Here is a 15,623-nt window from a genome sequence, read left to right on the forward strand (position 1 = left end):
CAATAAAGCCTAAAAGCTTCCCAGATCGAACCCCAAATGTGCATTTGTTAGGATTAAGTCTCAACCTAAACTTCCTTAAACGAGCAAACAGTTTCTCCAGATTAGTGATATGTTCCTCTTTTGTCTGGGATTTGGCAATCATGTCGTCAACATACACCTCGATCTCTTTATGAATCATGTCATGAAATAGAGTCACCATAGCGCGTTGATATGTTGCCCCAGCGTTCTTTAATCCAAACGGCATTACCTTGTAACAAAAGGTGCCCCAAGGGGTAATGAACGTGGTCTTCTTCATGTCCTCGGGATCCATTTTAATTTGGTTGTATCCAGAGAAGCCATCCATGAAGGAAAATACAGAGAACTGGGCTGTGTTATCTATCAATACATCGATGTGAGGTAATGGGAAATCGTCTTTGGGACTAGCTCTATTTAAGTCTCGGTAATCTACGCACATGCGAACTTTCCCATCTTTCTTTGGTATCGGTACAATGTTGGCAACCCATTGTGGATACTTAGCGACTTCCAAGAAACCAACGTCAAACCCTTACTTCTCTTTTGTCTTCTTCTGATCCCAGGTTGATAACTTCAACGTCCTCCTGGTGTGGTTGAATGACCTTCTCTTCTTGTCTGAGTAATCTGGCCAACTCTTCAGGGAGTTCGCAATCTTCCCTCACTTCATCTTCAGCTTCGTAGATTGGACAATCAAAGTCATGCCAGACTCTAGCAGTGTCGTTATCAATGGTCTCGGTGGTGTCTCCGCATGTTATGATTTATGCAGTTTATTTAGAAAGTACGTGCATAAAAATTGATGCCATTTTTTGTAATAGAAAAACGAAAGGAAAGGAACAAAAATTTGAATGCAAATCTCCATTTATTATTGATATAAAAACTCTTAAAAAAGATAAAGGAGGCCCTACAACACGCCACTGTGCCTTGGGCAGAGCACAAGGTTTTGTCTAAAATAATAAAATTACTTTTGAAAAAATTGGGGGACTTCCACAACGTTCCTGTTTGTCAGTTCTTCATTGGGCGCGGTTTGTCGTATCCAGCTAGACACCCTTTCCTTGTGATCTTAAACATTAATCATTGCCACCTGGTTGCCAAAAATGTGGCCAGCGTTGGTGAACGTTTCTTCTATAGGAGGAATCTGCTCTTTATCGTGTTGGTTACCGACTTCAATTGACGATGGGTCATACCCTAACCCAAACTTGTCTCGCTTCTGGTTCACTTCCACCACTTTGCCCCAGTCTTGAGCATTTTCCCTTTCCATCACAGCCTTAGCTCCTTGCCACGAGGCCATGGATGGTCCTGACTTCGGAGTCTCCAATGTCTGTTGGACAACCATCATATTTACCACTTCCAAATACTGGAATGGTGTCTCGGTTATCTCGCCATCCACCTCGATATATTGGAAAGATGTTAAGTGGCTAACCAAGATATCCTCCTCCCCGCCAATCACAATCATCTTGTCATTTGTAATGAATTTTAGCTTTTGGTGTAAAGTGGAGGTGACAGCGCCTGCAGAATGGATCCATGGTCTTCCAAGTAGGCAACTATAACCGGGATGTATGTCCATAACCTGGAATGTGATATTGAAGAAAGTTGGGCCTATTTTGATTGGTAGGTCAACCTCTCCTATCACTGCTCGTCTTGAGCCATCGAATGCTTTTAGAATTAGGGTACTGGGCTTCATATTCATCCCCTTCATTGGCAACTTTATCAAAGTGGTTTTTGGCATGACGTTCAGTGAGGAACCTGTGTCTACTAATACCCTTGATAGTATAGTGTCTATGCATTTCAAGGAGATATGTAGGGCCTTGTTATGGTTCTTTCCCTCAACTGGCAGTTCATCATCGTTAAACCCCAAAAAATTTCCAGTGGTTACGCACGCTATCACATCATCAAACTGTTCTATCGTTATGTCTTTCGTGATATGTGTTGCGCTTAACACTTTCAATAACGAATTCCTGTGTGCTTCTGAGTTTAGCAACAGAGATAACATGGAGATTTTTGAAGGTGTTTGATTCAGTTGGTCCACCACTTTATAATCACTTTTCTTGATTATCCTTAGAAATTCCTCGGCCTCCTCGCGAGTGACTGCGGCTTTAGGAGATAGGTGCAAGTCTTGCATTTCTTGATTGGGGACAGGAATTTGGACAGGAGTAGCAATTTCTTTCCCTTTGGCTTTTGTAGAAGCATCAACAACCCTTGGTGCGAACACTCGGCCACTACGCGTCATTCCATCTAGCCCCACAATTAAGGTGACATTTGGTTCATTGATTACCACGGGTCGGTCTTCCTGCCCTTGCTTAAAAGCTCTGGGCTGATATATCCATGATACCGCCTTCTCATCTTTATACGCAAACGGTGCTGGACACTCTATCACCAATGGGCTTATAGGGATTTCCACATTAACCTCATCATAAGGGATGTCCACATTAACCTCATCATAAAGGATGTCCACCTTAACCTCATCATAAAGGATGTCCACCATGACGGCTATCTCTTCCTCTCCCTTGTTCTTGACACGACGATTGATTTGTAACTCGCCTTGATCCAGCATTTGTTGTATAAAATTCCTCAACCCTTTATCATTCTCATCATTGACTAGCTCCTTCGGGACTAGACAACTTTTTAGCAGCTGTGCCCCTATCCTGGCGATAGGGGTTTGAATCTCTTCAACCTTAAGAATCAGTTCTCCCTGATCACTCTCCTCAATGGCACTGACGGAAGCATCTCCATGTGTTGGCATGGGATTAGTGTTCAAGTTCGGGCGTCTCGGAGTGAAGGTGACAGCCTTTGCTTCAATCAGGTCTTGTACCCTATTCTGGAATGCAAAACAATTCTCCAGGGTATGGCCGGGCGCTCCCATGTGAAATTCACAATGGGCGTTAGCATCATACCCTGGTGGATATAGAAAGATAGCCGGTTTTAGCTCCCTCAATGTCAGAAGGCCCTCCTTTTGCAAATATGGGAATATTTAGCTATAAGGTACTAGTAGAGGGTCAAGTTGCCTTCTTGGAGGCCTTGGCCTGAATTGTCTTGGTGGTGCTGTGTTCTGCTGTTGATGAGGTTGTTGATGATGTGGTTGATACATTGGTTGTTGTTGTATGGGTTGTTGATAAGGTATGGGTACCACGGCGGCGACTTGGCCATATGAAGCCTGTTGCTTCCCCTTATAGCCTCTAGATACAACATTCGTTTCACCTTCTCTTTTCTTCTGGAAGCCTCCAAAACACTTTTTCGGTGCGCTAGGGGTTGCCACGACTCCTGAAATCTTTCCATCCCTCAGACCCTTTTCTATGCGATCTCCGATTGTGACCAGATGCGCAAAATCGGATGCTGCACTACTCACCAATCTATCAAAGAATGGGTCCTTCAGCGTGTCCACGAATATTCCAGTCATTTCCTTCTCAGACAATGGTGGCTCTACCTGAGCAGCCAACTCTCTCCATCGCTGGGCGTATTCTTTAAAGGACTCCTTTTCTTTCATTGCCATCCCTTGCAACTGCATTCGGTCAGGTGCCATATCCAAATTATATTTGTACTGACGGAGAAATGCGTCAGCCAAGTCTTCCCAGTTTTGAATCCGCCCTTGCTCTAAGCTCATGTACCATCTTAGAGACGCTCCACTCAAACTGTCTTGGAAACAGTGTATAAGCAGTTTGTCGTTTTCGGTATGAGCAACCATTTTCCTGAAGTACATCACTAGGTGACTTCTTGGGCAAGTCTGGCCTTTGTATTTCTCAAAATAAGGAGTTTTAAATTTAGCCGGGATGACCAAATTTGATACTAAACGCATGTTCATGGCAGAGGCGCCGAAGATATTATTCCCTTTGATAGCTTTGATCTTCTTTTCCAAGGCACGAAGCCTATCTGCAGCAGGGTCTGGAAGTATCTTAGGCTTTGGTTGGTCAGGCACATAGAAAGCTTCATACGGGTCATCTCCCATTTCGGACCCATAATGAGCAGGCGCCTCAAAAGGCTCTGCGCGATCCCCATCTTCTTTGCTTCCTACTGGTATATGAACCAGACTCTTCTTGGCATGGACGAAGCTCTCGTCTTGGTGGACCAAACACGATGTGCTATCATTCCTCCTAGCCCCGGCTTCTGCATCCGCAACCCTCTCTCTCTGGGCGATGGCGAGCATTGTTTCCAACAGTTGATCCATTTTCTCTTGGATCGTATTGATGTCTGACCTCATGGTAGCTTGGTTAGCCCCTACTTGCTCTAACGTCATCTTGTAGTTGCTTCGCGTCTCGTATCGGTGTTGATTAGTCAGCGTTACTGGATAGAGGTCAAAAGGTTGGGTAAGTTTTTTGCGTTTTTATGAAGCATGATGCATAATGAGGATGCGAATGTCATGCATATCTTACTTTCAGGGAATTTTCATCACTGTTGTAGTTATATTAAGCATTTGAAGAAAACATAAAGTCAGGAAATAAAATAAGGATCATCCTCCTCTATTCAAATGTTTAAAGTACGGAGTACAAAGGCATAACCGCCCAAATTGATACAGCTCAAATACTAAACTGAATATAAAAGAATCACACAACAGTCTTTCGAGTTATGAGTTCTTCTAATTCAAACTTGAACCTCTTCACCATCCCCTCACACATCATAACAAAATGGATTACAGCGGGATGTGTGCCATGTTGGTCCAATCCTTCCACTTCCTCTCTCAACCTCCAAGGCATTTCTTGGGTCGTTCAGTTGCAGAATTGTACCAAACTGTTGAGCTTTGCATGGTACCCATCTTTGTCCGCTTGCAAGAAATTGATAGTTCTCCTAAAGGTATCGTAATCCTCAATGACTTGCTCTCTTTCCCTTAGCCATATCACACTGTCTTGGTGGAATGCCTCGAATCTATCTTTCCAATGTTAAGCAACTTCTCTAGCATCTTTTGCTTCTTGACATTTCTCGGCCCAAGTTGTAGGTGTGACTCGAGAAGCTTCAAGGGCTCTTTCCTTAAGTCGGCGCTCGTGCTCGGCTTGGGTCTCAGCATTATGGAGGGAGATAGTGAGATCTTGTACTTTAGCCTCCAATATCTCTCTAACTTCTTTTTTCTCTTCTGTAGCTCGTAGCCACCATCGCTTATTCTTTTGGCATTCTTTCTCAACTTGTCTCAACTGCTCTTTAATGATTTCTAGGCAGTGATCAGCTTCTTCCATGCCTACCTTCACTTTCTTTCTCTTATGTTCTTCCTTGTCGACCTTTTCCTCAGTCACTTCAAGCTGGGCCTTCTTCCTCTCTAGTTCCCACTTTATTTCATTTCTTTCATTTGAAACTTGCTGGAAGCTGGTCTGTAGCTCTTCATTTTCTCGTCCAAGTCTTGCTATAGTAGCTCTCAACGCTTCCACTTCTTCCATGGAGATAGGGATGGGTTCTGGTGGTGGAGGTTGAGTTGGAGGATCGAGGATGAATGGCAGCTTGATCTCTTGACTTCTTCTGGTGACCCATTGATGATAGGGTTCTCTATCCCCTATGACACCCTTTCCTTTGTCTTGTCCTCTGAAGCGAACTTTCTCCCAGGCTCGGATAACCCTTCTCAGCATAACGGGATCCTCCATATCATGGAACACAAAACCTTCTAACAACTGGTCATCTGGCTTGTATGTGATAGGATAACCCAACTGCCTTACTGCTAAAACAGGATTGTAGTTAATGCATCCTTTTGACCCTATTAATGGTACATTCAGAAATTCTCCACAACTAGTAATTGTATCTCCCACATTCAAACCATGAGGATACCAAATAATGGTATTTTCAGTGAGTCCTACTAGCTTTTGAGACCACTCATATCCATCCATACTTTCAATTGTATCAACTTCTTTGAACACATGAGAGACAAACCATTGGTAAAGGAGTGGTATGCAACATAACATAAGTCCTCCCTTCTTCTCAAAGCGTAAGTGCAAGGTGTGATAAACATCTGCTAGGAGTGCGGGAACTGGATCTTCATTCTTAACCTTGATGGCCCAAAACACGCTAATAGCTGCTGCATCAATTAACTTCTCCATATTGGGGAATAACACCAATCCAAAAATAAGCAAAGCCATAATAGTATCATGGGCTTCCCACTTCTGGGCTTCAGCAAAACTTTGAGCAGTCTTCTCCAGGTACTCTTGTGGAATTCCTTGTACCTTCCCCCAAATTTTGATGTTAGGGGTTAGATCTTTGACTAGGATGCTTAATACTTCTGCCAACTCTTCGGGTTTAGGGATTTGACCTAACCCCTTGTATGGTCCCTTCTTCTGCTTAGGAGAGTCCAATATTCTTCCGAATTCTTCCAAAGTCGGGGCCAACTGGAAATCTCTAAAGAGGAAACTTCTGAGTGGTGGATCATAAAACTGGGCTAGTGCGGTAATAGCATCCTTTTGTACTGGTACAGACAACAAGTGTAGAATCTTCCCATATTTGAGTGTGAATGCGTCTCGACGGATATTAGTCAACCCATCTCTGAATGCAATGAACTTCTTCACACACGGTACCTTAGCTTTGATTTGGAATGTTTTCTTCTTTTCTGACTCCATTTGTTCTTGAATGCTTAATTAACTGAAAATTTTGAAATTCCCTGAAAATAAAAAGTGTGTAAGTGATTTTGCTATGCTCATAATGAATGCAACATGATGTTTATACAATGACAAGGATTCAGGTTTCACATATATCACAAGGTTCAACTTAACAGCGGTTCTATGTCTTTTACCCCACACATCAAGGATTGCTCCTAAGGTTATCCATTTTCATGATAAGAACTTAGAGTCATGGACCAAGTTTAGTCTTCCATCACAATAATGGGCTAGCCACATTGAAATGGAAGTTCTGAATCGGTCTACTCTAAGTGGGATCCTCGTATTGTTCGAACAGGGTGTAGACCCTTCGATTCAATACTACGCGATCGCCAATCATGAAGACGAACTTCAGTTTAAGATGAGGTTCCCAGAGTCATGGACCATGCTCAATGTTTCCTCATAATAATGGGCTAGCCATATTAGGATGGAAATTCTGAACAGATCTACTCTAGGTGGAGTTTTCGTATTGTCCCAATGAGGTGTACACCCCTCGGTTCAATACTACACAACTCCGGGTTCTAAGTTTTTCTCGAAGCTTGGGTACGGAGCTTATCTCACAACATGTGTCAAACACCATAGATCACCCAACATAATAGCATAATAAATTACATAGCATAAATAATACATCAAGATATACATAAGCAAGTAAAAGCGGTATTTTAACGTCTATAGGAAATTGACTAAGTTAGGCTTGACTCTCTCTTGCTTGGAGCAGGGTCCCCAGTAGAGTCGCAATCTGTCGCATCTCGAAAAATACGATTCCTCGCGATGGTCGTGGAAAAATTTATGTTCGAACAGAGTCGCCACCGAACTTTATTTATCCCAATGAAGGAATAGGAAAATATCGATAAAACCTTTTTAAAAAATGGAATAATCGTCGTCGCAACCATATTCGGGTTCGGGAGTCGATTACGCAAGGGGAAGGTATTAGCACCCCTCACGTCCGTTGTACTCAACGGGAACCTTTTAGTCCAATTTGCTATTTGAATGTTAGTTAACTGTTATTTGCTTGCTTAGAGTAATTAGAATTGATGATAAATATGGATGAAGACCTTAGGAGGGAAAAGGGGAGGTTTTTTATTAGTGTGCTCGCGAAGATACAACAATCTCCTGCCTACGTATCCTTATGGTGTAATAAGGAAATCAGAGCATTCGTAGTTCGGGAAACTACGGTTTTTGTTGGTGTCTTTTAATGAACGACTGTGTAGATCGCGTTCTAAAGGCTAAACTCTGGCTTGTCTACTCTCGGCGAAGGCTTAAGCATTGGTTTGTGGTGCGCATTAGAAAGGATTAATAATGTTCTTTTGAAAAGAATTTTTAAGTTGTTGGTCGCACGAGGGCGAGACATTAATTTGATTTGTTAAGGTGTTTTGAAGAACGGCGAAAGATTGAGCAATGTGGTGTACACCAATCGTTCAATTCTTTCGAGGAATAATAAGGTGAACGCCTTCTACTCCTTTTTTGTTCGATTATTTTGAAAGTTTTGTTTGTGGATGTTGAATATGCACGGTAGTGAAGCGTACGCCTCCTACTTGCTTATTCAAAGAATAATGAGGCGAGCGCCACCTATTCTTTTATCTAAGTTTATTTAGCGTGTTTTAATCGGAAGTCGATAATTTTAGCAATGTGGCGTACGCCAATTATTCAAACAATTGAGAGATGGTGAGGCGAACGCCTCTCATCTGTTGTCATCCGAAGTTTAATTTAAGAAAGATATGTTTTTAGATATTGTATTTGATTTGCGAAAATTGTTTGAATTTATTCGATTGTGTTTTAATTTGATGATGAATAATCGGAAGATAGTGAGGCGAACGCCTCCTACCCTTTTATTATATTAAATTTAGGATTAAGAGAATTTAGGATTTTGTAGTTGATTTGAAATATTATGATTAGAAGTTTCAATCGGGTGACAAGAACTCGAGCAATATGGCGTACGCCAATCATTCGAGAAATTGAGAAATAGCGAAGCATACGCTTCCTATATTCTTTTTCATCCCAAGTTTATAAGAAGATATATTTGAGTATTACCTTAATTTAAAAAGATGATTTGTACTTTGTATGATTATTAGGGTTTTAATTGAATGACGAAAATTCGAGCAATATGGCGTACGCCAATTATTCGAACAATCGAGAGATAATGAAGCGGATGCTCACTATTCTCCTTTTCATTCAAAGATTAATTATTAAAGTAAAGCTTTTAGAATTTATAAATAATTTGTGGGGAGTGATTTTAATTTTATAGAGTTTTTAGGGTTTTAATTGAATGACGAAAATCCGAGCAATGTGGCGTACGCCAATTATTCGAATAGTCGAGAGATAGTGAAGCGGAGGCTTACTATTCTCCTTTTCATTCAAAATTAATTTAAATAGTTTTGAAGAGTATATTAATAAAGAAACGATTTGGATTTGAATTCGTTAGCATCAATCGGGCCTTAAGCGGGAATACTTGGCCTTGGATCAAGATTGGATTCACTTTAGAAGAAAAATATTTGTTGGCATTAATAATTAATCTTCCTATTTAATCAATCGTAATGTTCTAACAAAATAAAAATGTGAATTGAAAATAGTAATCAAAATTAAACAAATAAATATTTCTACTATTATTAATTAATCATGGTTATTTTAATATTTAATTAAAGTATTTTTTTTAAAAGATGATACCTAAACCAAATAAGATAAATCAGGATGTATAGGGAGTAAGGAGGGGCTGAAACCCCAAAATACCAAACTATAGAGGCCCGACAGAGTTCTAAATTAGGAGGGACTCGAAATGGGCCCTAAGGTCCATGACTTTCCCACACCAAAAAAAATAACCAGCCAGTAAAATAAAAAGAAAAGAAGTAGGTCTTAAACCCACTTAAACAATCTGTCCAGGAGCAGGAGAAAGCAAATGGAAGGCAAAGGGACACCGATCTTATGACGTGTGACCATTTGGTCTTCCCCAAACGGAGAATACACGCGTGTGGCCTTGGGACTTACCAACACCTTAGGGTCCATTAATAGCTAGCTGCTCACATTAATTAATAATAAAACAAATAACTCCACAGATAAATCAAAATAAAACGCACAAACCAAAGGAAAAAAACATCACGCTTCGTCCTCCCCATTTGGTCTCTCATGAACGTTAAACCAAGAAAACCATTTTTGAACTCTCAACAGAACAAAGAAAAACCCCCAAATCCAAGATCTGTTCTAAGTCTAACCCTAAATCGGAGCGAGCAACCAACTACTCTTACGCTACGGATTCAAACACAAGCAAGCAAGCTCTAACGATTCACGATTCAATCAAAGCAAGTAAATGATTCATAATGGTATAGCAGACAGAAATGTATACATGTCACTGGTACAAAGCAGAATATGCACATCAACGAAGAGGGAAGTAATATAGAGCTCACCGAGAAATAGATTTTCCGACGAGCGTAGCGATGATGTAACCGACTCTTCAAGGTATGTTGCTTTCTTATCGTTTTCCTCCTTCTGCACCTTTTGTCCTCTTCGCTTCTTCTCCTTCTCTTTCCTTCTTACGTCGCTGCTATGGCGGTAGTAACCGTTTTAGGGTAGTCTGTGGCTTTAGCTCGAGTTTGCTGAGTTTCAATATGAAATTTCAACAAACTCTAAAAGAAAGATTAGAGCTTTAGTGATGTTTTGTTTCTATTTCTGCAGAGTAACGACATTGGAAAGGGTTTTTTCTTATCCCAATGATGGATGGTCCTTATATAGAGCTTTGGGGGTACGAGGTTTCTCACTCCTGAGCTGACAAAGATTCCAAAAATCCGTTAGGATCAAATCCTTTCTAGATCTTGGTGTGGTCCTGGAAATGAAGGTGGTGAAATTTGTTTCTATTTTGTCCGTAGTGAGTGAGAACTCCTCTTCTGCGATTACGTGGCATTTGCAAGAATTCCTTGATGACACTCTGTGGTAAGCATTTATTTCAATTTTTCACTGCGGTAATCCTTGTATTTTACTGGCGTATTTGACTTTTTGTGACGAGCACTCTTCACTGGTTTGAATTTTGCAGTTTTGCTCTTCTTGGTCTTCCACCAATGGTTCATCATGACTTGTGCATCACGCTTTTGGAATGGCTAGCAAGGTCGTTCCTATTATGGTAATTGAATTCGGTCACGTGTGTTGCCTACGTTTGGATTGGATCCACTGTAAATTATGTTGATTTCTCGCTCCTTCTCACAACTTGTGGTTGTTTTGCAGGTTGGAACATCGTGTCGATTTTGTTCCTAATGCGTATTGCCATAAGTGCTTTTCACGACAGAGATGCTGCCACACCATAGGGTTGTATACACTCTGTTGGAATTATATTTGCAGGTTGTGTATTGGTTGTACCTCCCATAGTAGATGATCCCAAAACCTTGTATAGCTCCCTATTTCTCACGCATTGCTCCAATGTTTATGATAATACACATCTTGCAGCAAGTTCATGATCATGGTAAGTCTTTGTTGTTGATGCAAGGTTTACTCGTGGTTGAACGCTTTGTGTTTCCTCTTGACATAGCAGTGCACTGTGGTTGCTGATTGCAGGATCATGTCGGTTTCGTTCACCACAGTTAGCTTAATTAATCCATGAAGTGGATGTGAATGCCTCAATGACAGGGACACTGCCATGCTATTTTATTATGTATAATTTGTTTGCATTATTTGGCTTGATGTAGGCTAGGATTGGTTTCTCTCAAGAAGAGTGAGGTAAATCAATCATTTCCCTTCTAGTTTTTTCTTTACATAGGCCAAAGACATTCCTTTCCAACAATTTTGACTAAAAAACTAACTATTTTGGGGTTGACAAGTGGAGTCTGTGATCAAACTTCATCCACTTCTTCTAAACTCTCATATCCCAGGTGGAACCTACTTCAATCAAAAACGCGACCGACAACCACACCTTACCAGAATTCAAAGTTTGGTCATAACAAGATCAACTTCTACCTGCTTGGTTACAATTCACCATTTTTTGCGGTATGCTTTAACATGCCATTGCTGTTTTAGATTAATGTGACCAATGGGATGACCTTAATCTATATTTCTCCTGCATAGCCTCCTGTATAATATGCTTCACACTATAATCTTGCACTTATTTTTTACTTCTGACCAAACTGCTATGGAACTGTCCCTATGCTGTTGTTTCATTGTTCTGGTTGAGCTTCCATGTGAACACCGCCGGTATTCGCTTGTATTGTTTTTTGATTTTGGAATTTCAAGAGTGTAGGCTTAACTTGGCATGTTTTTGCTGCAGATATTACAGGTGGTCTTACGGAAATGCATGTTGGCAATGCTCTGAGAGATCGTGCACTCTAGGTTACCGTGATGTCGCAATGAATATGTCCCTGTCTTGTCATGGTTTACGCCTTACGATTCACCCTGGTAATTTCGGGGTGTACAGGTCCTGATGCAGGTTCATGTTGTGGCATGCATATGTTGGCTCCCTTGTTACAGGTTCAGGTGTTCTCATGCACAGACTGCGCCTATATTCTTCATCACCAATATTTTAATACTTCCAATTTTGAGGGCATGTTTGACTATCTTAGACACCCAACCATCAGAACTAGAAATTTTCATAAATGGACCAAAGAAAATCAGGAACTTCAATAGCAGCATTTTGTAATGATTGACGTTTCGAGATTCCATAAGATAATGCAACTAGCCTTGGAAGTTCTTTCTTTAGTGTTGACATGTGGACCTTTTTTGCAGGCAAATACGCGACTAACACAGTTGTCCTAGCACAAGGTGGCCACATTAAACTTCCATGCTCCATAAGCCTTGATTTGGTTCATCAAAGCAAAACAGCAGCCAGTATCTTTTTTTGGATTTGAAGCCTTTCCTTAACCTTTGAAGAATCATTAAGTCGGGCAAGAAAGCTCCCTTTGTTAGCCATTGGGCCTCATCAATGATTGCATACTGTCATGGTTTGCTTTTGTATATGTGTGGGGTGCTGTTGTTTTGCAGGTTGTAGTTTTGCAACTTTGTTGGCGGTGTTGGATCCGGGAGCGTGGTCACTAGCATATTTGGTTCATCCCACAGCTAGGCTGCTGTTTGCAGTTCGAGAGTTTGGATTTGAATGATGCAGGCTTCCTGTTGGATCATCTTGCTGTAAATACTTGTTGTAAAAATAATATCCCTGTCATGTAAAACGAGTTACAGTTTTGGAATATAGCATCTGGTAGTTTATGGATCAACATGAGATGTGATTGGTTTATAGATTTGTAACAGTATAACTCCATTAGACATTTGTTCTTTATGATTCTAATGTATCCATGGATAGTTTATAACAAGAATTGATTGTAGCTCCAACTTTATTATGGAAAGTTCACGGCCATCTACTTATGGCTTTGTCTTGGTATAGCTGTGACAGGTTTCTTACATTTGTAATTGTGACTTTCACGATACTACATTCTGCTTGTCTTCTTGCTAGTGTTTATGACAGGATGATTCAAACGGTCATGTTATCAAGGTTGGAAAAAACGTCCACACACCAATGGCCCGTCCAAAGATCAAAGTGAAACTTTCAGAGGTGATTAGAATTAGGATGGGTAACTTGGGATATAGATGGGTTGTACTCTTTGTCAATAATACCGAACTCCGTAGTTTTGTTTCAAATAATGCAATTTGATGGATTGTAATGATGTTTGTTTATTTGAATGAAATTCTATTGGTTTTATTTGGATCTTGATATCTTTGCCACATTATGAACCATTGTACGTAGAGGGATCACAATAAACACGGGAATGGATCGACATGAGATTTGTAAAGGACCAAGAATGATGCGCTCACACACCAAACAAAGCAATTCGACAAATTAATTTACAACTCGTACTTATGGACCAATGCACCATTTGAACTCAACCTGGGTATTTTGTGAATGGAGTGCGTGACAATATGTGGTGAGGCTATAACATGACAAGAGAGGATGTCCCACAAGCAACTAAGTCTTGTGCCATATTCATCATAGAACCTTAAAGGATTCTAGATTCCTATATATGGCTTGGCCCAAGTCCATTACAAAGAGATGTGGAAACCAAGGTTTGATGGTTAAAAAACAAATATGTCGTGGTATCCGTGAAAAATAAAACCGGGACAAAATCGGGGTATGACACTTAACACCTTAGGCTTCATGATTATAAGATTCGATCCCAATACCCCATATGTTGTAGCCCCAGTATTTATTCCAAATAAGTCCTTAAGTAGTTTATCCTAACAGTCAGCTCCGACTTAAGCATGCTCTACATAGGGGATCGATGAAAATAAGTGAATGATCATAAAAATTCCTGCTTTATTCTTAAATCGCATGAAACTCCGGGCTAGGTGACTATCACACGGTCATTTAACCCAGCAAAATAAAAACATATGCGGAACATGCAGAAGAAAAAAATAAATAATAGCCTATTTGTTTGTTGGTTCAGAGGTATCTGGTGTTGAACTTGGTAGGGTGGATTACAATCCAATCCCCCACAACTGCAAACTGGGTTAAATAAATGGGTTACACCAACTTATGTACCGGAGCCCCATGCTTAGAAAAATAAAAAAATAAGTCTATTTGCTTATTGGTTCAGAGGTATCTGGTGCTGAACTTGGTATGGTGGATTACGATCCAATCCCCCACGACTGCAAATTGGGTTGAATAAAAGGGTTACACCAACTTATGTACCAGAGCCCCATGCTTAAGATCATAAACACTAATCGGTCACTTTACTATGAGTATGTACGGATAACGGGCTTAATATGATTGCACCAGAATGAAAAGGACTTTAAGAAAACAAAAAGAAGGCTTAGGTATGGTGGGGTAATGTGGATTGATTTGTATAGGAACAAAGCCTACGACCGCAATTGCGGGAAGTGTCACTACAATACCCTTAGTTCGATTCGTTAGTACCTATTGATACATTCCTCGAATGAACTCATAAGTCTTTTTGCCTCGAATCAACTCTAGTTGATACTATTTTTCTTGCATAAACTATAAACAGTTTTTCTTGAGGACAAGCAAAGGTTTAAGTGTGGGAGAATTTGATCACACTGAATTACACCGTGTTTTTGACTCGGATTTCACATGTTTATTAGGACTTTATTATCATTTTGTTTGTATTATGCTCTCTTTTCTCTTGTTTTCAAATATTTAGCACCTTCGAACTCTTTTGGAAGTGTAGCGGGGTATTCGTTACCATTAGAGTTATTGACTAAATCTAAGGTAAACCATACAAGTCGAGTCGCCACCGCACTTCTATTTATCCAAAGGAATGGTTAGAAAGCGAACAAAAACCTAAAAGTTTTATCGAATCAAAAACTAGTAAAAACGTCAGAGATCGGGGTAAGGGGGTTGGTTATGCAATGGGAAGGTTTTAAGCATCCAAAACATCCTAGGTACTCCTAGGGAGCCCTTTTCACATTTGTTGTAAGGTTGGTATTTTATGAAAATTTATTTGTGCAAACATGATTGAAGAGATGAGAAGAGAATATACAAGTTATTTACATTTTGTGTTTGGATGGATAAATCCATTGCCTACGTACCATCTTAAAAAAGATTAGGATCAAAACCTCGTAGTTCGGGGTAAAAATCTCAAAACAAGTTGGTGAATTGATTGATCCAAAAGCCTTAAGGTCTTTTGTTATCCAAGGGATAAAACTCAACCTAAAACCACAAATCCACCATGTGAGGATAACTTCAACATGCTAGTGAGGGGTTAACCCTATAATAAGCATGGAAGACTCATTATCCATCACTACGGATATAGGTGAGTATTACATCTACCTCAAGGATAACTCAAACCTAATAGCTAAAGGTTAGGAAAAGTTTTGATTAAGAAAGTGGCCATTGAAACCACAAAAGCATTTGAATGGGTTATATTTACCAATGAAAAGTATGTACAAAATATGGTCAAAGTTGACTTAGAAGTTCAATTCAAAATAATTGTTATGAAAAGAAAGTTTGAAAATCAAAAGCATAAGGCTTAGGTTTCTAATGTTTGAAAACAAGTGTTAAATGTTTGCACAAAAGTTTTGGCTTGGGTTAGAGTGGATGGAAGAAGAAGAGTGGCTAAAGTCCTAATCATACAA

At 40.1% G+C, this 15,623-nt stretch overlaps 2 protein-coding genes across 2 annotated transcripts; both read right to left on the reverse strand.

The window, feature by feature from the left end:
• Nucleotides 1-1,072: 1,072 nt before the first annotated feature.
• Nucleotides 1,073-2,752, reverse strand: LOC127103720 (uncharacterized). The gene is made up of 2 exons (XM_051040951.1): nt 1,756-2,752; nt 1,073-1,518 (listed from the first exon to the last, which is right to left on the reverse strand). Exons 1-2 carry the CDS (start codon nt 2,750-2,752, stop codon nt 1,073-1,075), a joined length of 1,443 nt encoding a protein of 480 aa, XP_050896908.1.
• Nucleotides 2,753-4,880: 2,128 nt separating this feature from the next.
• On the reverse strand, nt 4,881-6,533 carry LOC127103721 (uncharacterized). Its single transcript, XM_051040952.1, has one exon. It carries the CDS (start codon nt 6,531-6,533, stop codon nt 4,881-4,883), a length of 1,653 nt encoding a protein of 550 aa, XP_050896909.1.
• Nucleotides 6,534-15,623: the final 9,090 nt, after the last annotated feature.

Source organism: Lathyrus oleraceus, chromosome 7 (assembly GCF_024323335.1).
Source record: "Lathyrus oleraceus cultivar Zhongwan6 chromosome 7, CAAS_Psat_ZW6_1.0, whole genome shotgun sequence".
Lineage (NCBI taxonomy): Eukaryota > Viridiplantae > Streptophyta > Magnoliopsida > Fabales > Fabaceae > Lathyrus > Lathyrus oleraceus.